Below are 25,395 nucleotides of genomic sequence, written 5' to 3'. Positions count from 1 at the left end.
GAGGATGTGGAGAAAAAGAAGCCCTCTTGCCCTACTGGTGGGAATGCAAACTGGTGCAGCCACTATGGAATACAGTATGGAAGTTCCTCAAAAAATTAAAATTAGAATTACCATATGCTTCAGAAATTCCCTTACTGGGTATTTACCCAAAGAATACAAAAACACTAATTTGAAAAGATATATGCATGCCTATGTAATTGTAGCATTATTTATAAGAGCCAAAATATGGAAGCAGCCCAAGGATCCATCAGTAGATGAAGGGATAAAGAAGATGTGGTATGTACGTACACTGGAATATTACTTAGCTATAAAAAGAATAAAACCTTGCCATTTGCAACAACATAGATAGATCTAGAGGTTTAATGCTAAACATAAGTCAGTCAGATAAAGGCAACACCATATGATTTTAGTCACATATGGAATTTAAGAAACAAAACAAATGAACAAAGGAAAAGGGAACAAAAACCTCTTAATACAGAGAACAAACTGGTGGTTATCAAAGATGTAAGTGGGGAGATTAAGTGAGACAGGTGATGGGGATTAAGAGAACACTTATCTTAATGAGCACTGAGTAATGTATAGAATTGTGCAATCAGTATATTATAAACCTGAAACTAATAGAACATTCTACATTAATTATACTAGAATTATTATTTCAAAAAATAAAAATAAAATAATTTTTGCCTTCTTTCTGTTTTTATGAGGTCTAAGTACCAAAATTGCTTTTAGGAGTTTAACAAAATCTTTTGAAAATTAGCTTTTTCCCAATTTTAATTCAATCTTAACATCTTGCTCTGACAGTTACTTTGAAAAAAAAATTACAATACTCCCTAAGTTTAAAAATTGCTTTTTAAAAATCATAACCTGTTTGGCTGTTTTTGGAACTAACTCCTCAATGATTCTGTTTTTGGAAACAATTCTGCTCTTAAGTTTCAGGCACTGTTAGATCAAATGAACGCATTTTCACGTGGCTTCAATGTGTAGCAAGATAAATGACAGAAATGCCTCCATATGAGATCTAAGTTATGCAAAAATATAAACTAGTATTAGAGCATAAGGAAGATAAAAGAATTCAACCTTTTGAAAGGCTTCATCATTCATGCATTTGCTTGTTCATTCAATAAAATATTGTGAAATAAGGCAAAAACCCACAGAGAATATAAAGATGGTTTCTCCAATGATCTAATAAAAGAATCATTAATTTTGATGACTATGGAAATATGTCTAAGTTCCAGAAGGAGCTTTAAATTTGGCTCTCATCCCAAAAGTAAAATGTTAAAGAAAAATGAAACAGCTTTCTCAAGTAAGACAGGGGGGAAGGTTTAAAGGTTTGGGAGGTAAGACAGTATTTCATCTGTATTTCAAGATTATCCCATTTGATTTAATAGTGATTTCACTCATATAGCAGTTGGACTGCCATACGACAGAAATATCAGTCTCTTAAAGTCTATTGCTATAAATAAGGGGAAATAAAGAGGTCTCAAATGCATAATTCTTTGTGGCTTGAGGTGCCAGCAAAACAAAATCCTCTCTTAAAAAAAAAAAAAAAAAGTGTGAGCAATCTTTCCATTTTTTTTACTGACCTTTTGACAACTGAACAATTTCATAACTCACCAGAATTTTTTGGTTTTCAAAAAGAAATACATTTTGTCCTATAAATTTTCTTAAAATTTTAAGCTAAAGTAGATTTTGAAGGTTACCCACTGTTTGCATTAGGCTCAAAGTGTTAATATGAGCTGTGACTTTAAGAAACCCCTCAGAAAAAAAAAAAAAAAAAGAAAAAAGAAACCCTCTCAGTTCAGACTCCCAGAATTGGGCAATGCCTTTCTGCTTTCAATGTTCCACAAATATTTAATTAGTGTACTTTTGGCTGTTATTCTAATTTAGATGAGGATGAACCTTTCCTTGTAATTTCGCATTTGTGAATGGATACAGGAGCATTATAAATAGCAAGATTTCTGGAACACAAAGTATTTCTCCCTTTAGTGCCAAACAATCGTTCAGAATACATTTTATTTAAGAAACACAGAAAGGGCTTTAATAATCCCAAAACCAAAAGTTATAAAGCTAAGCACTTAGCACTCTCTTAAAGAAGCTTAATATTTCATAAAGAAAAAAAAAAAAAAAGAAGCCCACTGTTCTGGCTAATTCACTGATGTCAAGGACTAAGACCATCAAAGTGTGTACCAACATTTTATAGGTCTCATTTCACTAGTTAATGTATAAATATAGACTTTTAACTAGGGGATGAAAACAGTAATCAGTGTGTAAGCAATCACTGTTCCTCCTTAACCATCAGACAGGGCTCTGCCTACGTTCAAGGACATTGTGAGGGTGCTCACCAAAGTTTCTGTCTGGGGAGGCAGTACCTAAAGGAAATCATCTTTATCTGCTATTTTGTGATAACATGATCCTCATTTCTATATCTTGTTTACACACTTACTCTCTGTGTAATTATATAAAGAAAGCCTGAATTGGGGTGCCAAGGCTTTCTCTCCCACATAAATATCAGGTCTCAATCAACCTGACACATCACCTCCTCTGAGAAGCTGTCCCTGATTCATTCAATCATGAAACAACTGCTGCTCTCTCTGAGTTGTCAGAACAATTTATTCATGCCATTTTTTATAGTACCTATCCCTTTCTGCTTTCTATTGTGCATGTGCCTTAAGTGTGTAGTAAGTCATAAAGAGTTACCAGCATCTTACGTATCTTTGCTTCTTAGAGCAAACTATACAACTCAATGAATGCTCATCAAGTAAATATAGTATAACTGATATTTGCTTTGCAATAACATAAAACTGTTCCGTTATTAAAGCATACTTTTGGTGGCTGAACAGAAAAATTAGCAATCAAAACACTCATCAAAAACCCACAAGTAGAGTCTCCAAGTATTTGAGTAAAATCTATACCATATGGAACTGGAGGCAGGACTAGGTCATTCTTCAAAAATGGATGCAGACTATAATGATCTGTACTTACTTGTCTCCAAAAAACTTTCTCCAGAATTCAGCAGCATCTGCTTTCGTGATACGAAAGTTATCTCCCTGGAACTGCCCATTGGGAAAGATTGCTTTGATTTCTGCCAGCATGTGACTGAAGATAAGGGACAGTTTTGTGAGATTTCGTCTGTAGACACAAGGGGGGAGGGGGATGAAAAATAAATAAATATATGTGCAATTTTTAATGGGAATATATACTATGAAAAATAAAATTATGTACAGTATTAACATAGGTCTTGGTGGCTGATCATGAACCTCAACTTAATAATGCATCTAAAAACAATGTTCACACCAACTATACATGTAAATTCCTAAGAGGCTTTCAACTTTATTATTCACCCATGTGTTCATTTAACATAAACGTGAACAAGACAAAGTACATGATTTCAATGAGCTCACAGTTTAATGGGAAGATGCACTCCTGAAAAAATCATAATCAAATATAAACACTAAACACAAAAGGCAGGGTACTTCTACATGGGGACGCATAAGGAAAGATTTGTCATTAGAGGAAAATGGCGGAAGTTTAAGTAGTTTGACAGATGAAAGACTTGGAGGAAGAGGGGACGAGCGGAAGATGCTGGAGTGTAGAAACAGCTTCTATACAAAAGCACAGAGGGACGGAAGAGAACAATTTGTGTCATATCCAGGTTTAGCACAGCTGGAGAAGAGCAGAAGGTGATCGAAGGAAACAGCATGACATGAGATGAGAAACTTTGGTAGGGACAGGATATAAAGAGGCACCTGAAACAATGAACAAACTTCATCAAATAAGCTTTCTACTCCCATTAAGAAATATGAGTTTCTGGTGATGAGTTACAGATATGTGCATAATTCAGAAGCTCCTTGAGCAATTCTAATGCACTCCTCTTGTCAAGAGCTACTGCTAGAAGGAACGGGGAGCCCAAATGGATTTACAAAATGGAGCACATGATTGAATCTGTTTTAGAAAGAAAGATTTACGGTGGCAAGAAACAAATGGTTTGGAATGGAGGGAAAGCCAGGTGTCGTCTCCATTCTAATTACCATGGTTAAGTTCCAGAAATTCTGACAGGGTTTGAAACGTGATTCAAAACATGACTCGTACTTCAAAACACTACCACCACAGGCACTCCCCTCCTGCCATTTCCTAAGAAGTTTACAACATTATGTTAATGAGTCCAAAACTGCTAGTGCTAAACAGCAAAGAAGCAACTGAAACACAAAACACTGAAGAACTTTTCAGTTTTGAACTGACCTTCCTTCTTTACATTCCTGTTTACTCAGAATCACCAGAACTCAATAGGGACATATAGAACATCATTCTATTTTGAAGCGTCAGCTGCTTTTGTGGGTGTGTTGAGGGGTCAGGATGTGAGGATGGGAGGAGGAAGCAATTGCTTTTGGACTAAAGTAAATACAGGGGATGATTAGTAGAGAAAGCCATCAAATCTGCAATGCATTTCAAACCTCATAGTGTTTCAATAGGCCTAGACACTGAGAGATGTGGTTCTCTGCCTCCTGTTCTTCATTCACATATCTGTGTTAAAAGACCCTCAGATAATAGGCAGAAACATGTTAGGTACCTAGGAGATCATATAATATGCACCTGTCAATAAAGTCAATGAGTAGCACTCTTTCTAAAACATTTAGAAAAGAAGCCAATAACTTCTCATTGTAAGGTGAATACAGGATAAATGAGGGTACTCAAGAAAAAAAGTGGGAAAAGTAGGAACGAAAGGAAAGTAAGAGTATAATCTACACCTCAATGAATTCATCTGTATTGGCAAACCAAAACTGTCCCAATTTCCATAATGATTATAACCTATGAGAAGATTTATGAGAAAGAAGAGTCAGGATTTTAGGCCATATTTTAATGCTTGACTGGCAACAATAAACAATCTGCAAAATCATTCTGGTTACACATAATGTGCCATTATTTTCTAAGATCCAGCCACACTTCCACACAATTCAGCCTAATCCAAATGTGAAAATTCTTTAGTTGAATCTTTGATCTTCTCACTTATGTCAGCACATCCTCATTTCGAGGATGGTAGATACAAGAAATTCAGTTGTAGGAAATGAAAACTGAACTATTGAACTACATCAAAGGGAAGAACTGTGGCCAGTATAAACTGCAACTGACTTCTGAAATCTGAGTTTAAGGAAGGGCAGAAAGTCCTTTTAGAAAATCTGCAACAAATTTATTTATATAATTAGGCAAAAGGGTTAACTGTCCACCAAACTTCCAATTGATACACACAGGAGAAAAAAGAAAAATCAAGATGGCTATAATTAGAGTAAACCAACTGTTTCTTATGTCTGAGTTGGTTGCTCTCCATCCTCTTATGTCTTTGTTCTTTAATCATAATCATATCCAAATGTTTTTCATTTTTATCTGTTAGATCTAAAGTCTGGAGAACAATGTCAGTGATTACCCATCTCAGCTATAGGATCCACTGGCTACAAGACACTATACCTCAAAGCAGAAATAGTAACATTTTATCTCTATAATTTGTAGTCTAGAAGCTCTAGTAATCACTACTACCTATTTAATTTCTTTTTAGTTATAAATTGTGTGAGAGGGGCCTGACTTTGGCTCAGGTCATGATCCCTAGGTCTTCAGGTCAAGCTTGGTATCAGGTTCCCTGCCCAAATAGATCACCACATTTGTTACTTTTACACTTTATAAAAGACTAAAGTTTCTTTAATCTTTAAAGAAACTCAAATTTAAGTTATTAAAAATATGTGAATGCAACAGTTTTGTTTACCTTAATTTTCAAATAGACCAGAATATAGATTTATTTTATGTCTAATTTGTAAACACATATAAATACCATACACATGCAAACGATCACCTTGGAAATTCATTATTTAAAAGACCGCTGTTTTTAAAGGTTGAAATCCACAAGATATGAAAAGACAAGACACCTAATCGTACTATCCAATGTCATTTAAATTATTGTCACAGTATATGGTGTTTGTCTTTTATATAGTTGTGGGGTTTGGTTTCGTTTGCCATTATTTTGTCATATATTATTGTGCTTTAATCCCCCTTTTCACTTCTTCTTTCTAAAATAACTTCCAATTTTGAAAACAAAATCCAAGAATATAGTCACCTCTAACCAACTAGACACAGAAGAAAGGCAACAACTATACATCTTTTTGGATGATATGTTTTATCCTATTATGAAATTTTTCCATACTTGGCCAATTTTTCCCTAAGCCCACTGCTGCTCACCATAACACCAAAAAGATGACTACTTAATAGAGGATTTGATAATTACTAATTAAGAATACATTTCTATCATTAAAACTCTCCTACTCCAAACAACTGAAGTAAAAAACTTTGTCCACACTCAACAATCTTGTACACATAACTTTTATTAATTTTACAAAGAATTTGCAACACTTTCACATATAAGAGATACTTTATTTTACTAACTGCTACCATATGTCTATTCCCCCCCAAAAAACTAAGCTATTTTTAAAAATTTTGTGAAGTTTTGTCTCTCCCTCTTTCCATGTCTCTCATGAATAAATAAATAAAATCTTAAAAAAAAAAAGGATCCCGGGATGGCTCAGCAGTTTAGCGTCTGCCTTCAGTCCAGGGCATGATCCTGGAGACCCAGGATCGAGTCCCACATCGGGCTCCCTGCATGGGGCCTGCTTCTCCCTCTGCCTGTGTCTCTGCCTCTTTCTCTCTGTGTCTCTTATGAATAAATAAATAAAATATTTTAAAAATATTTTGTGAAGTTTTATATAAAATTTTGTTATTTAAGAAATAATCCTCAGAAGTATCTTGAAGTATCAGGTAATCAAAAAGTAGCTTCCAGATGGCAATATTGGGTAAACCAGTAAAGAAATAAATAGTACAGGAAACTTGAAGAAGAGGAAGGTAAAGAGGGGGAGGAGGAAAGCTAGCTACATTATTTAAAAAACCATAAAATGCATCAGCTGTATCAAGAATATTGCCTATGATGAGGCACCTAGGTGGCTCAGTTGGTCAAGCATCTGACTCTTGATTTTGGCTCACTTCATAATCTCAGGGGCAAGAGATTGAGCCCCGTGTCGGGCTCTGTGCTGGGCGTGGAGCCTGCTTAAGATTCTCTCTCTGCCCCTCCCCACCCCTGCCTCACTTTCATGGACAAGAAAAGAAAAGAAAAGAAAAGAAAAGAAAAGAAAAGAAAAGAAAAGAAAAGAAAAGAAAAGAAAAGTAAAGTATATTGCCTACAAAGCAAGGAAGCAAGGTACCTCTTTCTACCCTGGATTCAGCTATCTATTATTGTATTTCTTTAAAATGCTATGAATCAATTTATCCAAAAGTCAAGTTACATTACTGCACAGAATGTGAGGTTGAACCAGAGTGAATGAGCATGACTTCCAAAAATGATGGAGTTTCACTCCTCATGATAAGTTTCAGCAGCTTAAGTTGGCTACAGCCAAAATCATCAGAGACTGGGGGTACACACTGCTGGGGATGACACAATCCTACCCTTAATAAACTAGCACATCACATGGGAGAAAAAGACATGAACAGATTATCGGGGGCAACACACCAATTATAGCCATCATGGGATGATGAATTAAACTTGAAAAATGAATAAAAAATATATTAGGATTTGATGAGCAGCCACCACGAAATGTGGGAGACACATAAAGAATGTAATCTAATCATGATTGCATGTAGTCCTTGCATTTTCTCCATTCAAGAAACAGCTGTGTCATAAATCAAGGAAGAAATAAAAAGTTTTAAATGCTGAATTAGTGGAAAACTTCAAATGACACTCTATATCAGTAAGGTCCAAAGTTTGTGAGAATGTACTACCTTTGGTAGAAGAAACAGGAGACCATTTTTTATCCAAAAACTATTAATAATTCAATTCTCACATTTAAAAGGTAGAACATGCTCTTCTTAATCTTTACAAGGTGAAACAAATTCAACATAAAAAGAAAGGCAGGACATAAAGAATATAAACAGTGGCACTTAAAATGAGACTCACGTCCAGTTAAAGAGCAATTTCCATTCACTGTATTTCTGATGTAGTGCCCTCCAAGATAGGTTTAGAGAGTTACTTCACACTGTTTTTGACCTTGGGAACATTTTGAGTCCTAAGAAAGTGAGGAGACTAAGCTGATGTAAGCCTTGTCTTTCATTTCTCCCTCATGGGAATAAAGACTATTATTAAGATGGGTCCTGAGAGCCTCAAATAAAACAAGATCCTACCCATTCCCTGCCCAACTGCTTTCAGGTTTCCAATATTGCTAAGGGGAGCCAGAGGCAGTTACCAACAAAAACTCAGAGTCTACCCCAAGTCATAAGAAAAGTAAAGAGTGTGAGCAAAAACTAATCTGAGCAAGGGAAAGGGTTTTTCAAGTTGTTCTGTGTTACTTTTTAGGAACTGAACTGCTCACTTAAAAAGGAAGTTAGCAAACTATGTCAGTCCAAAAAATGCACTAAATTGGGTAACTAAGGAAGGTGTTCTTCCTTTGTTAAAGAACACATCATTTACCACTAACATGGCTGGGAAGGGCAAGCTCAAAACTGTGGCGGGGAAGGATGAACCCCAGACTTCCTTTGATCTCTCTCTGGTAAACTCTTGAATGTGTTGCCTGCAAAGGTCTACTAAGAAGAGCAAGACACTAGCTTGCTCAAAATAAGGATGCTGCTCTCCTAGTAAATGTATTTCTTCTCTAAAACAGTTTTAAATGGACAATTTATAAATGCCTTACTTAAACTTAACTCAAGCATGAACTATGTCTATTATGTTCAAATAGAATATCCTTTGTTCCCAGGTAACATTCAAAATACATTCTGCTGGGCCGCCTGGGTGGCTCAGCGGTTGAGTGTCTGCCTTTGGCTCAGGGCGTGATCCTGGTTCAGGGATCGAGTCTCACATCAGGCTTCCTGCAAGAAGCCTGCTTCTCCCTCTGTCTATCCCTCTGCCTCTCTCTCTGTGTCTCTCATGAATAAATAAATAAAATATTTAAAATAAATAAATAAGTGTGTGTGTGTGTGTGTGTGTATTCTGCTTAATTTGTCAACTATCCTAACCTGAAGTTTGATAGTACTAGGTTCATATCCCTACTCTTGAACAAGTTACTTAACCGGTCTGTCTGCACCAGTTTCCTTACCTCTAAAATTTTAAATAAAAACGCCTGTCTCACGGAGTTGTCACACGTAAATAAGGCATGTCCATAAGAGCCCACCACATCAACTCTTAAAAACAATTAATAGAGTTATTATTAATTCTACCTACCACCTCTGTTTAAAAGTATAAGTATTTATCATTGATCTTTTTTCCATATCATTATTGTCCATTAAGCTGATGGCCATCTTAATAAGGCAAAAATCATCATTCTCACACTTTATTAAGACACCAATTGTCAAAGGTAGCCCTTTAGTTTCACAGCATACAATGGACAAGTATTCGATTCATCCATTCAGTCACTTATTCCACAAATCTTGGGTATCTATAGATACTAAGTTTGGTTTAGGCACAGATAATGCAAAGATGATGGCACAATCCTACTCTTAATGAATTTAGGGGGCTCAGACATCTCCAAAGGCACACAGGACAATGAAGTGGGAATAACTCTGAAAGAACCAGAGGTGGTAATCAGTGAGAGAGGCAGAGGAACTGACAATTTCTGGGGTGATGCAGAACTGACCAGAATGTGGCCCTGCAACAGGCAGGTACAGTAGGGTGAGTGCTACTTAAGCTAGGAATTCAGTTACTCCAAGGTTGAACAGGGTCATTTGTGTGCATCTTGACATTTCCTATGACTGTGACAGTTTGCATGAAGAAAAGGACAATCAACCTTATCTCAATATATTCAAGAAAGCCCCCCAAATAACTTGTTTAATGTCAGTTATTTTAACTTTGTGGCAATGCCCAAGTGAGATTAACAACATCTCTTTGGTGATTCCAACAGTTTTATAGGGAAAATCTATGAGAACCTACTACAGGATGATATGATTATTAGTACTTTCAGTTGGTTTAAAAGCTTAACAATATTCACTTCAATAAAGAAAACTCTTTTGTCTTTAGTATGGGATGTCTTTTGACTAAACCTAATCTGTAACAAGTATCCTTTTGTAAAATAAATCTTAAAAATGTAGACCAGTCTATTACTTGAGAGAGAAAAAATCCATTCCTACATTCTTTTTAAGATAAAATACAATGAAAGTTCTAAGAACTAAGTGGAAAGTCATCATTATGAGTCATCTATATGAGATTCATATAGAAGTAATCAGAACACAGAACTTTGTTTTCTTTGTTAGGTCCCCCCACCCCCAAAAGAAAAAGAAACATTAGAAGTTCAAACTATACTTCTGACCTGGGGTAATGTGATAAAAGACAAGTCTCATCAACAAGCAAAACCAAAGCTGACCCTGAAGGAATGCTTTTTCTTTTTCTTAATGTGGATTTTTAGTTCTTTGCAATTCCCTATAAGCCACTGTAAGAAAAAAAAATTATACTGAAGTAGTAATCTGAATTATGTTGGTATTTATTGCTTCTAATGGAAAATTCTGAATTATCTTTCACTTGTTACACTCCCTATTCCACATTTTTATATTTCATTACCTTTGACACTTCATGGATGGCTTTTGTTCTGTTTTACTCAATAAAATAAGGTTTAAAATTGTCCTAAAATGGTATTTCCTTCAAGGATTTCTACTGTCTATAGGACAGAACTATTTTTCTGCCATTTCTTACACCACTGCTCTTTGCTCTCCTCCAGCTATCCAGTCTCCTCTTCCTGCTCCACACCTTGGGTTGATCCATCTGTTCCTCATCTCTGCCACAAAGCTCCTGTGTCACAGCCTGTTGAACCTTCACGTGCATCAATTTCCTGTAAAAGTACTCCCAGGGTACCTTTCTCGTACTTTCTCGATGTGATCTATCAGACACCACCTCCACCACTTCATATTACCTGCCGAGGGTTTCTCTGAAGAGCAGTGTGGTTATTTTATACACACACTGCATTTCACTTCCATCAGACCAAAACTCCCTTTTTAGATAACAGAAAGTCTTATACTTTTAAAAGCTTCTTATGCATAACAGACATTCAATAAATGTTCATCTCAAGGATCATGGAAATATTTAGAGAACTATAAATGAGAACGTTTTTCCTGAACCCCAAACGGTGCTAATGAACAGCTAGGTAGGAGCAGTATATAAAAACAGTTAATAGAAATGCCACTTAGTAAAGCATCAACTCTCCAAATGTTGATGAAAAGAAAGTTTACCAAAAACTGCATTAAGAATTAAAAATCTGGGGCTTGACTATAAATTAGAGAAAAATGTTTGTTCTATGAGTTTTAAGATTCCTTTCTTCCCCTTTTCTCTAATTTCCTCATGAATGGAAATATAATACCAGCAAGCTAAAGGAAATTAGTGCTATATCCCCCATGGTAGTTTCCAGAACCTCAAGTAAAATAAACACATTTGTAGTATTTTCTGAGGAAGCGTTACATAGTTTCTCATCACATTACCTGCTCCTAACAACTGTTACTTCTTTCTTTTGGCTCTGGAAATTTCCCTTATTGATAACCTTGTCCCATTTCAACCCTGCTCTCCTGAGCAAGTGAAAGAAAAAAGAGAATAAAGCTCATCTCTCTGGTACTCATATTGTGTGTTACCAGCAAAAGAAAGCAAAAATCACAAGATTTTTCCCCCCTATCTCTTCCCCTGGGGTCATTAATATTATCCTCATTCAAATGATTGGGAGAAATATGAACACCATTTTTCCAAGCAACTCTCATTTATTTTTGGTATAATCAGATGTGGATACCACATTCTAACACTCTGTATGTGTATGTACATGAGTTTACCACAGAGTAAATGAAGTGAAAAATAAAAAGGAAAATAAATAGTAATCCCAGTACAGCTTTAGTTCTATTAAAAAGCTGACTACATTATAGATAAATAGAAAAAAATTATAGGATTTACACACAAAGATATAAATAGGAGTAATCTCTGGTATTCTCGACATTCTTTTCTTTGAATTTTCCAATTTTCAACAAGAAACAAAAATGTCACCGAAGAGCTTTTCTACTGATGTTCTCAGGCAAATGTGCAACATACATGCAGAAAAATGTGCAGACTTCCACACCCACTGCAATGTCCCCATCTTGGGGCAGGCCCCACTGATATCCAGGCCACTCTGGCTCTCAAGTTGCACAGGTATCTACAGTGCAGTCCCCCCACGCCTTCTACTTGACCACTAATTCTCAATTTTCTAAAATGGATTAGCCTTTTGGCCACAGGACCGGTGTGCCAATGGCACACCAGTATTTTTCAAAATCCCGCTCTAAAAGAAGGCCTCAATTACAATTTCACAGTTTTAGAACATTAAGCAGGGAATACAAAGGTCAACAATTGAATAACAGCTAAGCAGAATAAGGAGTCATCTCAATCTGTTAGGTCTCATTATCCTTAAATCTCGTTGGTGATTTTATCTCCTACCTTTATACTAGTCTCTTTAAAAAAAAAAAAAAAAAAGAAAACATAATTCAAGTTGAGCTACTTTTAGGAACATAGTTCGATAGCTATACAGGCAAATGAGTACATCACATATATTCTTTGTCATCAAACAGCAGGAAAGTAGAAAGTAATTTCTAGTTACATATTACCAAGTGATTCAATTATCCACATTTTTTCTTCAGTTTACCAAATATATGATATGATATGTACATATGCTAATGATTTAAGAGAAAGAAGCTAGTTTACAACTCTACAGCCTCTCAGAGAAATACTAGGGTTCAGGGAGACATTTTTTCCCTTTCAAATGAAGAACAAAAATGTACAGCAATCATAGGAAAACATAGGAAATCATAGTTGTTAGCAGTATGATCTCTCTGGACCGCCATAAACCTCTTAAACTTTCTGAACGTAGCAAAAACAGATACATTAAAACAAAAGTTTTTTTAGGTCTAAGATTTTCTTAAACTGATGAAAGTTAAATTGGATTCAACTTATTCTGCAGCTGAGTGGTGGTGATGGGACCTTCTTAGACAAGTGGTTTCTACATTTCCAGTAACAAGCCTCATTAAGGACATAGTCTAATATAGTGGAAGAAAGCATGGCACTGGTAGTGTAGGGTTCTAGACACAGCTCTACTGGTGTCATTGCTCCATGATATGAAAAAGGGCTGAAAACTTCTTATTCAAAAGGTTTTCCTCTATAAAATGAGGTGATTATGGGACCTCACAATATTCTATGAGTCTATCATCACTTTTATTCCAGCCAGTAGGAAGTGACTAGAAAGCCCTGGTACTACAAAGCCCATATGTTTCAAACAAGAACGGTGAATCCATTTCATAACCTGCAGTTATACAAAGTAGGAGATGCTATATAACCTCTTTAAGTTACAGACTTTCCTTAATATGCTTAGTCGGAGATTGCAGAAATCCTTAAATTAGGATTTGAAAACTCTAACACAGAAAAGTGAACTTATAATAAACATAAAAAAATCATTAGTTTATTTGGAAGCCGTAATTTTCATTCTGTTTTTTTACCATAATAGGCATCTCTGACATTTATCTTTTTTCAACAAGGAAAATCCTTGAAAAACATTGGCTTTCAAAAGAAAGAAAACCACAAAGCAGCAGCAATAACAACAAAAAAGGCAATTTTAAAACTCTATGTTTCATGTTAATGAATAGTAAACTCTAAGATATTGAAACCATATGAAAAATGTAGACTGCTAAAATAGAGTACACCCACTGTGAAACTTACAGTTTAAAATTTTAATTTTATTTATTTGTTCTTGGTAAGGAAATGTGCTAATATGTGTAGTAAGCAATGGATAATGGTGGGTCTAAGAACTTTAACTTTCATCTCAACCAAGCGTTTAGAAATGTCCACATTTAGGGAGACAACCATGTTTACCACAGATGGCTGACCAGTAATATGAATCAAATCCCTCTGTTTCAGTCTGATTACAAATGGAATAACCCCCACATCAATAAAACTCCCTCAGATATTGGTTTTGGAGTAGAAAGACAAATAGATTTAACTTACCTACATTCTGAGGAACTAATATGACATTAGGGCAGTATATAACATTAGTTAAAAGCACCAGCTCCAGAGTCAAATTAACCTCAATTTGAGCTTAAATCATTTAGTAGCTGAATGACCTCAGGTACTAACCTATGCCCTCTAAGCTTTAGTTTCCTCACCTCTAAAATATAAATTATGAGGGATCCCTGGGTGGCGCAGCGGTTTGGCGCCTGCCTTTGGCCCAGGGCGCGATCCTGGAGACCCGGGATCGAATCCCACGTCAGGCTCCCGGTGCATGGAGCCTGCTTCTCCCTCTGCCTGTGTCTCTGCCTCTCTCTATCTCTCTGTGACTATCATAAATAAATAAAAATTAAAAAAAAAATATTTAAAAAAAAATATATAAATTATGAGAGTACTAATCTCACAAATTAGTGGAGAATTACAGATGGTCAAAAATTCTTTGCCACTCCTCCTATTAGTAGTGTCTACTTCCCCTTCCTTTGTACCTAGTTTAGGCTATGCCTCTATCAGGCTATGCCTGATCAATAGAATGTGGTAGAAATGATGCTGTGTAAATTTTGAAGTTAGGCCCTAAGGGACCTGCAGTTTTTGCCTTTGCATATTGGAAAATGTTCTTGGAATTTAGCTGCCATGCTGTGAGGAAGCCCAAGCAGTCACACAGAAAAGCCCAATAGGTCTCCAGCTGTGAGGCAACAACACCTGCTAGGTATGCGAGAGAGGCCACTGGACCTTCCAGTTGAATCAACAATACCTGAGCAAATACCATATGAAATCAACCTACAAAATCACAACAAAGAACAATTGTTGCTATATTAAACCACTAAGTTTTGTAGTGGTTTGATACACAGAAGTAAATTACTGGCTTGGGAAACTGAGACAAAGCAAACATTTGATAAATGTTAATCATTATTACTAGTAGTATTAAGTGTTACTAACTTATTATAATTGTTATCATTAGCAATAGTAGCAGTTGAAAGGATTGGACCCTCCTCTGTCAATATGATTAAGTAACGTGGATTTAAAAAAAAAAATCACATCATTTAAGAGTTGTATTCCTACCCAACAAAAATATTCTGACATACTAGAAATTATAAAGTTTACAACCTCTATATTTTCTGATACTAAAACCAACCAAGAGAGATTTTTTTTAAGACAAAATCTAGACTACACTAATTGGAAAGCAGCCTACTCAGATTTGGATCAGAAGAAATTTACCACAGTTAATTTCCAAAACATATTTATCTACATAACCCCACAATGAACTGAACTGTGAAAATACCATTAGGCTAATCCACTGATTTATACTGACAACTTAACTTCTAGAAGTCTTAAATGCTCCAAGTAGAGAATCACCTTAGTATTATATGTATGTAAAATATAAGCAAAGACCTGAAATGTTTATACACTGCTTAGGAAGGTCTTTTAAATTGAGTTGCCATTTAAATTCCTTGTTTTCTGAAGATGACTTTACAGAACTAGATTTAACATATGTCTAGGTAGGAAAGCATCCCGATTTTGACTTACGTAGTTCTATTCACTGGAGTCTCTGATTGAAAGTCAAGCACTATTAATTATCCCTTACTTAACAACATTGAAGTATATACACTGATTTTTTTAAGCATATTCTTTTGGCTTTCAGCTGTACCCATACCATCACTGTAATGTCACTTGAGAAGACATTTAAAAATCCTGCTGAACAGGATTCCTGTACCTGTCTACCATGTAAAGGCTTTTAGTGAAATGGTTATTCAACAGATGTACTGCTATACCCAAAACTTGCAAAATTTAATTATCATACTAAGCATGAGAATCAATCATTATTCCTCTCCTGGAGATTCCTACCATTTAAAAACTTAATAGAAATAAGAAAATCCAAATATTTAAAAAGGAGAAACCATTTTTAATATTTCAGTTAAACATCAGAATGATGGGAGAAAGACTGTGATTTAACTTATGAAAATCTTATTTCATAAATACTTGAAATCAAGTATTTTTTAAGGAATCAAATATTAGGAGAGAAAGAAAAGCTACAAATAATCCAAAAAGATGAGGCTAAAACAGCAGCACCAGTTAATCTTTTCATTTGCTGGTACATCTTACTCAGGATGCAGCTCCCTGCTTCTTTGAAAAGTCTAACTTGTTTGCACAAATGTAAGTTCTCCCTGTTTTTTAGAATAATTTTATATGCATAGAAATTAGGATCTAGAGATAACAGATATATGGAGATATATATATATGGAATTCCAGTGACTTTAAACAAAGCTATTCACTCAGTAAATATCTTTTGAGGCTCGACACTGATCTGCCACTAGTACTAGGCAGTGGGGATAATAAGATGAAAACCAGTTACACTCCTGCCCTCAAGGAGTTTATGATTTAAGTGAGTAATTCTGTATCAAAACACACAATTACAATACAGTATAACTGTGTAACTGAGGTGCATTCAGTATGCTTCAGGAACAGAGAAGCTAAAGGGAGAACGTACTCAACCGTACTCAACCGTGGACCTCTTAGCAAGAGAGGCAGGGGAAAGGGAGAAGGACATGCCAGATGAAAGCAGCAAGCTTGGTAAGACCAGCCTGTGTGTGGAGAGGAGGCTGGCAATGTGCCAGCCTGCAGAGTCAGAAGTAATCTGTCATCAGGGAAGAGGCTGACTGGGTCCCGAGGCCTTGCTACAGCTATGGAACTGCCTTCCTATCAGGGCCTGCCCACTGTACTAGCACAGGCCCACCAGCAGCAAAGGCTGCTCAAGGATGCAGAGGTCTACATATCCGACCATGACTCCACCAGCATCTAAAGAGGGATTGAAAAAACAAAACAAAACAAGAAAACACCAAAAAAGCCCACAAAATGCAAAGCCACTTTTAATAAAATGTAGTACAGGTGTAATTTAGTAAGTAGGAATTCTTAGATCTCTACCCCAATTCAAAAGCTTTTGTTGAAGATTTCTCGATGGTGATTTGAATTTTGAGGGTTTCTTCCTGGTGTCCTTGATGGAATATAATCTAGATTTAACAAATTTACAAAAGAAACAAAAGAAAACAATAGTGCACAGAGAGGAATGCAGCAGAAGCCCATGTCTTAGAAGCAGATGTTCCACTTTGGCAGACTCTCAGCCTCTGGTGTATTACCATTTGAAACAGACTCAGAGATCACATTGCTGATGCACATCTGAAAAGATGTGTTTCTATTTCAAAATACCACAGTAATTCCCCTACTTCCAGAAATGATTCATCAGATAAAAATTTAGTGAAGAAATACGTCCTTTTTCCATGATTTAAAATAGAATCCTGAGCGGAATATGGCCAACCCCAAACACAACATTATCAATAACCAATCAAGTACCGTGCCACCAGGTGACATTCTCATAGAGAATTCTCTGGATTCCCTTTTGGCAGAGGGAGCCTCTGCCAAAGCCCTCAAGAATAAGGCCCAAATGATTCCACTGAATGCACTGCAATCTGCTCTTTAAAAATGGACTGCAGTTAAGCAATACATTTTCCCATTAAGTTTTATGGAGCCTGATGTATTTCCTGTGTCAAAATCTGTCACAAAAATCTGTTTTGCAGACATCTGTTAGGTATAACACACATGTGAATATGGTACCACATGGAGATGTCTGCAAATAGCAATGTGTAGCCTAGCATTTGGTTTCCAATCAGAAAGAATTTCTAGTATTTTGGTTGGTGGATTTAATTTGGATACTATTACTATTATTGGTCACTGTTCTTCCCATAATACACCCCAGGGAAAGACAAAATATATCTTCTTCATTATGAGTAGCATTTTCATAGTCAAGTGTTAAGAAAGAAAGACTAAACATGAATAAGGATAGGTGATAATAGTTACTTAGTGGGCCTTAGATTTCGGTTCAGCATTCAAGATCTAGGGCAAGAGCAAAATTAAATGTCTAATAATTATACTCAAACTTCAGTCCTTGGACGAGCAGCAGAAACGTCACCTCAGTTTATTAAAAATGCGAAATTTCAGACCCCAGCCCAGAACCAGCTGATTGAGAATCTGCACTTTAATAAGACCCCCAGGTGATTCCAGCGCATGCTTAACATCTGTAAAGTACTATTTAGCAGGAATCTCAAAAGATCTTTTAGTTTTCAGTGTTCTGCCTCTAAGTAAACCTGCATCTAAATCAGCCTCAAGATCTAAGTACCTAATTAAAGATTTGTGAAAGATTCCACTCTGTTTTCCAAATCACGTAACTATTGGTCCCTCTCATGACACAGCCAACGTGCTGGGAGTCAGCTAATGTCATCACAGGGCTGGAAAGTCATTGTTTTGGAAGGACTGAGCTGCTCTTTCAGCACAGACTCAAGGGCAACTACTGATGGGCTTTCATTTGTCATCACTCTTGCTCAATAACCCTGAAGAGCTCACCCTGAGTCCTGGATGGCCCAGTCCTGGGACAGTCTGTACTTTTCACACTCATAAATATCAACATCTGGCTGATAATAACCTCACTGCCACACCCCACTTCACCCCCACAACTCTATCCTAAGAGGACTAAATTCTTCTGAGTGGTTAACATATTGCCAGAAGTCAGAGAGAAGGCATGCTTCCTCCCACCACAGGAAATAGAAGACGACCACACACATCACTAGTTCAGCGTACGTGGGGCTCACCTATGCCTCATTTCAAAAAGGAGCAAATGAGCTCTCCCTTCAATAACCTTCCTCCGTCGCCATTAACCTTTAGATCCCTAAACGCAAGCAACCATCTGTCTGCTATGTTTGGCAGACTCTCAGCCCCTGGTGTACTACCATTTGAAACCAAAATGTTTGGTTCTATCCTTAGGAACAACAAAGGGTGTGAGTGGGGTGGGCAGCCTAGAGAAACTTCTTTGCCAGCTGAAAAATTAAAAAGATCTTCTCCAAATGCCACTAAGGTGCTTTCTCCACCTAGAACTGATTTTTCCCACTGCTATGTATCTCCTTGTAACTTAATAATTAAAGCACAATCAGGGCCTCCCTGCCTATCCACCAGCATAAATATCCTTACAAGATGTCAATCAAGCCCAGCTAACTAATTTTATCATAAGAACCTCTAATCAAAGAGAAAAAGATCTTGGGACTGCCTGTGGGGGAGTGGTGCACACAACACCACAGGCTGGAACAAGGCCAGGGAGCATCCAGGTTTGAAAGGAGCAGCTGCGTTATCCTAAGGGTGATGCTGCTCCATTCTGGCACCTGAAAGAAGGAAAGTGAAAGGCAGAAAGAGACTCTCTTGGCACTGAATATATAGCGTGCCCAGAGTGGCTTTTTGAGAGGCCAGCTTGGAGTAATAAATCAGGGGTAAAATTAACTAAGGTACACTGAAAAAAACTGTGATGCAGAGAAGCTAACCTTTTCAATATAAAGGGCTGATGGAGGAAGATGTTCTAAGAACCACTGGCTTCCAGATGTTTTTATTTAAAAGACCTTGAAATGTTTCACAACAAAAATAGGGGAAAGTAACAAAGGATTCCAACTTATTCCACCAAAAGAGCACTAACACGAAACCCATCATCTATTTGATATTAAATAATATTTTCCACACCACAAAAAAAAAAAGAGAGGGATAGAATTTCAGAAGGAAAAAAAAATGTATTCTTCTAAGTGGAATAAACTGAACTCCAGGAAAGCTTCACTGAAATGCCTGCCATGACTTCCAGTTCCAGGCCAGGGACAGGTCTATGAGGAGGAGTCCAGGACTCCTGCAGAGTCTTGGAGATGCACCCTGCAGCTCCTCCACACGCCCCTAATCACTGTGAAGAACTGAGCTAGAGACACACTACAGGCTTTGAAAAGAAATGAAACAAAAAGTGACAGAGAAGGTTCTTACCTTTGAACTAAATACAGCCTGCTAATAACTAATTATTATTCATCTATTAAATATTAGCTCATTTTTCTCCAACTCTGACACTGACTTGCAAATACAAATTATACATGGGAAAATGCCATGGGAAAGAAGAATGGATTATTAAAATAAATGCAGCAGACACTAAAAATAAGACCCAACACAATGGTTCCCATTTGATTCATTTAGCTCAACTGAAAGTTTACCACAGAATTCAAAGAATTCTTTGGACATGAAATTCTAGGTTATCAAATTATTTAGATAGTAAAATTTAGTACTGTAATTTCAAATATTCTGTTAAACTTCCTGAAAACTGTTACCATATAAAGGAAAAAAAACACTTTAGCATGGATCCTACACAAATTAGCCTATTATTAAAAATCATGCCTGCTTATTGAAAAGCCCGAGTAGATACCTGCATTTCCAACACCAGTTAATTACTGTGAAAAGGATATGATCAGAAATCATAACTTTACTAGGTAGTTTTGCTCCTCAAGTTAGCTGATACCACAAAAGCAAACGCAGATCACATTTTTAGGACATTTCAAAATAACTTCAGAACTGTAGACATGAAATCGCCATAATTATAAACCATATAATTATTTCTATCTTCTCATTTATAAAAGTGGAACCGCAAACTCAAAAGGGCTAAGACAGGCCCAATATAACAGACCAATTAGGGGCCAGAACTGAGTCTTTGAACTCCTAGTTATACTGAAACCACACATACATTTAGCCCCTAATATAAATAGTCAATACTTTCTTGTGCACTAGCTAATTAATCAAGCCATAACTCACTTTTAAATAATCAAGAAAGTTAGCAATAGATAGCATATAAACGTATGAAAATGTCACAAATGTATACATATATTCTGCTAAATGGGAATACATGCATACCCTATGACCCAGAAATCATATACATATTTCAGAATATCAGAAATGCATGCGTATGTGCACCAAAAACATGTTCTAGAACCTTCACAGCAATATTATTCAAACCAAAACTACTCAAATGTCCATCAATTGCAGAATGGACAATGAATGTTCACAAAATAGAATACCAAACAGTAATGAAAAAGAACTAGAATAACATGCAACAATAAGACGATTCTCTCAATCATAAGGTTGAGTAAAAGAGACTCAAAAATGTATACCATATGGGGCACCTATGTGTCTCAGTTAGGCATCTGGCACTTATGTGGCTCAGTTAGGCATCTGACTCTTGATTTTGGCTCAGGTCAGGATTTCAGGGTTGTGAGATCGAGCCTCGTGTCCAGCTCCACACTCAGTGGGGCGTTTGCTTGAGATTTTCTCTCTCCCTTTCCGTCTGCCCCTCTCCCCCATGCTTGCTCTCTCTAAAATAAATAAATAAATCTTTTAAAAATGTATACCACTTCAGTTCTCTAGTAATATTTAAATTATATATGGATATATTACCTATTGATATAGATACCCACGAATATGTAGATAGATATACATTCAATATGTACATTTTATACACACACAACACACACATTTCCCCCCATTTCTCTGGGTAAAGGAGGAGGAAAAGACTTCCGCTTACATTCACTTCTTGAAATACAAGCTTATGACCTCAAGAGACTGACCTCCCCATGGGCTAGTTTCCAGTCCAACTGCACCCCTTGTTAAAACAAGACAACAAGCTCCAAATGGAGTCACTTGTGCTAAGTCCCATGTCACCAAACCAACTCACCAAACGTTTTGGCTCTCCCAGAAATAGAATCTTAAGTCAGTCGATCAGGAATCACCTGATTGGCACTAGTTAGATAGTTCTGAGGAACCCTTGCCAGCCCCTAAAGTAACCAATTTGCTTTCTGTCCTTTTATAACTACCTTATTCCCACTCCCTTCAGCCTATAAAAAAATCTTTCTTTTTCTAAAGCTCCTTAGAGTTCCTTTCTTTCCGCTAGATTGGATGCTCTCAGATTTGAATTGATTTTTGTTCAAATAAACTCTTAAAATTTTTGATATACCTCAGGTTATCTTTTAACACCCCTAAAGCTAAATGTGAAACTGCCAAAGTGAGGCTAATATCAGAAAGAAAGCAGTCTCATCATTTTTTCAACCTGCCATTATGGATATCATCCTTTTTTTTTTTTTTTTTAAATCCATCTTCCTTCCTTTGAAAAATCCACCAACTAACTTCCTATAATAAACTCCAAATTTCAATAAAAATTTAGTTTTCAAAAAAAATACTCCTGAATTTCTGATACAAACATGCAAAACAATGTAAGTAAAATTAGGCCTAATTTAAGTCTGTAATTTATAAATTCAGACATTAGGACAGCTTGATTTTCTTGGGTATTATCCTTCCCTCTCAGACATCTCCTCTAATTCTGCACACTAAAGCAGAAAGAATAATTTGAGCAGCAGCAGCTCTATCCTTTTCATTAACCTATTCAAGCTTGAACAAGGCAGTCTTCCCTGGATATATCCACTACAACAAAGTGAGGCAAGTGCTACTTACTGAGCAGACATCAAGTGCCAGGTGAAAAGCAGATCCAGACCAGCTCGTTTTGGTCATTCCAAATTTTAAGGAGACACCCATTATCAAAAACACAGATATTGTGGGGTACCTGGGTGGCTTAGTCAGTTTAGTGTCTGACTCTTGTTTTTAGCTCAGCCCACGATCTCAGGATCATGGAATCGAGCCCCACCTCGGGCTCCACATTCAGGGAGGAGTCGGTTTGTCCCTTTCCCTCTCTAGACCCTTCTTCAGAAACCCTGCTTTTGCACCTGCTCTCCCTCCCTCTCTAAAAAAATATAAAATAAAATAAAATAAAATAAATAAAATAAAATAAAATCCTTTTTTAAAAAAAGCCACAGATTTTGTAAGAGAAAAGGTAACATACAGAATAATCTTGAGAAATCATGACACATTTCTTTTTTTAAAATGCTACATTAAGGGACACCTGGGTAGCTCAGTGGTTGAGTGTCTGCCTTCAGCTCAGGGCGTGATCCTAAAGTCCAGGGATCAAGTCCTGCATCAGGCTCCCCACTGGGAGCCTGCTTCTCCTTCTGCCTAGGTCTCTGCCTCTCTCTGGGTCTCTCATGAATAAATAAAATCTTTAAACAAAATGCTATGTTAAACTTGTTGGTTCAACAAAGAGATGTAAAGCCCTAAATTTTTTTTAAATGTGTAGTTTTACAAATACACAGATATCCAATAGCACCATTTGAATTCTCCCCATGTGAATTCATTACCTACCCAAAAGTTAAAATATAAAAGTGAATTATTTTTACAGTAGATGAACCAAATGTGTTTCTTGTTTCTAAAACAAGTAGATGTTTTAAGTGTATAGATGAATTAAATATGTCTGTTTTTTATTGCTTCTAAAACAAGACAGAAACACATGGGCTCAACAATAATTTCTTTCTTTCAGAGTTTCATTAAAGGATGATTAAATTTAACCCTATCCAGAAATCTGAAATGCTGGCATTTGGCATTACGACAACTCAGAAAAATACAAGGCACCGGGCACCACCTTTAGAGCTCCTGTTACAAGTCATTAACCAAAACATCTGACCCTACAGACCACAATAAAAATAGAAATGCTATCTGAAATCAAGCTGTTTGGGGGTAAAAAGCAGGCTGAATGGGGGTTTAAGTCTGTTTTTTCCCCCATCTGTAGTCAGAACCAGATGTTAGAGATAGAGATTAGGGGTGGGTAAGAAAACTTCCTCTTTTAAAACCCAAGAACTACCCTTTTTTCCCCCTTGCTGCTTATTTTGAGTGGCATGAGTTGAAGCAAATGCACAAGGTTTCAAATGAAAAGTTGCAGCCTAGATGCCAAAATGTCCTGTTAGTGAATGAATGTGAGGATGTCAGGAATTGAGGGAGACACTTATGGTTCAGTTTTGTTTGAGGATGGAAGGGCAACACAGGGAAAGCAAAAAGCTGATGAAGTTGGACTCCTCAGAAGAGTACCTGGTGGGGCTAAGCAGCAAGGAAGGACCCGATTCCTTTAAAAGAAACATCGATACTTCTAAAAAGAAGAAATAGTGAAAAATACAAAGAGATCACCAGGATGATAATTTGTTGTTAATCTCTCAGAATCTAATAACATACCTAGGTTGAAAAATAAAATATATAAAAATGACCAGAGTGACAATGATGGAAATGCAGGAAAGAATATCAGTGGAATAAAGAGCATGTGACAAATATGGGAAAAAGCAAAGGAAGAAAAAAATTGCTGCAATTGAAAAAACAAAGGAAAAACACAGAGAGAATTAACAAAACAAATTAAACGAAAAAAAGAACAGAGGAAAACAATCAGGAATCTTAATGTAAAAGTTATAAAAAAAATAGGCAAGCATGGAAAAGCTACCTTTTAAGTCTTTACATTTTTATTAACTACATATAATAGGCATAATTAGTACATATTTGTTAAATAGATAAGGCAGTAGTTGCATCCCAAAGCTTTAGTACCTCATATATACAGACTAGTCCCATCTATAATTAAAATATTTGCATAAGCAGCAGAGAAAAAAAGCATTTCAGCATTTGATTCAGAAATAACATTTGGGCTATGTCATCTCTGGGTGGTAAGATTATACACATGTGATTGTTATTTTGGTATTTGTTTATACTTCTATTATTTCCAAATTTTCTATGACTATTTATTCACACTACAATCCAGACAAGAATAAAACAGACTTTTAAACATTCAGTTTTGGGATCCCTGGGTGGCGCAGCGGTTTGGCGCTTGCCTTTGGCCCAGGGCGTGATCCTGGAGACCCGGGATCGAATCCCACATCGGGCTCCCGGTGCATGGAGCCTGCTTCTCCCTCTGCCTGTGTCTCTGCCTCTCTCTCTCTCTCTCTCTCTCTCTCTCTCTGTGACTATCATAAATAAAAATTAAAAAAAAATAAACATTCAGTTTTAAGGTATGAGGTGAACAGCATGAAAGAATGTTCTCTAACAATTGGGAGTTTACCATGTACCTTATGTACGTGTCTACTCCAATTCCCTCTCTCCTATACAGATACACATATACCCAACTTAGAATCAGATGTATATATTGCTTTTTTTTTTTTTTTTAAAGTAGGCTCTATACCCAACATGGGGCTTGAACTCATGACCCTGAGATCAAGAGTCCCACACTGTAGGGACTGAGCCAGCCAGGCGTCCCCAGGCTATTTTACAACTGATAAACCTACTCCCAGGAAGACCTCCACAAGTCTCCAAAACAAACATCCATTTAATCATATTTTAAAAACAATAAGAATGCTGTACTGAAATACCTCAAAATTGAACCTGTCATCTATTGTACCCATTTCTGTTACAGATCCACAATTTCTTTGTAACAAATAAGGTCCTCAAAGACCCTTTTTTTTCTGTAGAAGCAGGAATAAAACAATTCTCCACGATAAAAAGAGTAAGATGTGACCAAATCATCACAAAGGAAATTCTTTTGAAGTGTCCCTTTTGTTTTCAAAAGACATCTATCTTGCACCTTTAGGCCATTAATATTCTATGAAGAATAAACAAGTTGCTATTCAACAACAAATACT

The 25,395-nt window shown here is 36.5% G+C and overlaps 1 protein-coding gene across 3 annotated transcripts in view; it reads right to left on the bottom strand.

Annotated features, from left to right (window-relative positions):
• The window catches only part of CBLB (Cbl proto-oncogene B), a 221,328-nt gene that overhangs the window by 122,269 nt on the left and 73,664 nt on the right, over positions 1 to 25,395 (bottom strand). For all 3 annotated transcript variants that reach the window (XM_041750956.1, XM_041750954.1, XM_041750958.1), the window contains exon 4: positions 2,983 to 3,129. In XM_041750956.1, the coding sequence (XP_041606890.1) occupies positions 2,983 to 3,129 (147 nt within the window). The remainder of the gene's footprint in view (positions 1 to 2,982; positions 3,130 to 25,395) is intronic.

This window comes from Vulpes lagopus, chromosome 1 (genome assembly GCF_018345385.1).
Source record: "Vulpes lagopus strain Blue_001 chromosome 1, ASM1834538v1, whole genome shotgun sequence".
Classification (NCBI taxonomy): Eukaryota; Metazoa; Chordata; class Mammalia; order Carnivora; family Canidae; genus Vulpes; species Vulpes lagopus.
Note: the sequence above shows the minus strand (reverse complement) of the source record. Positions and strands in the feature narration are given on the sequence as shown.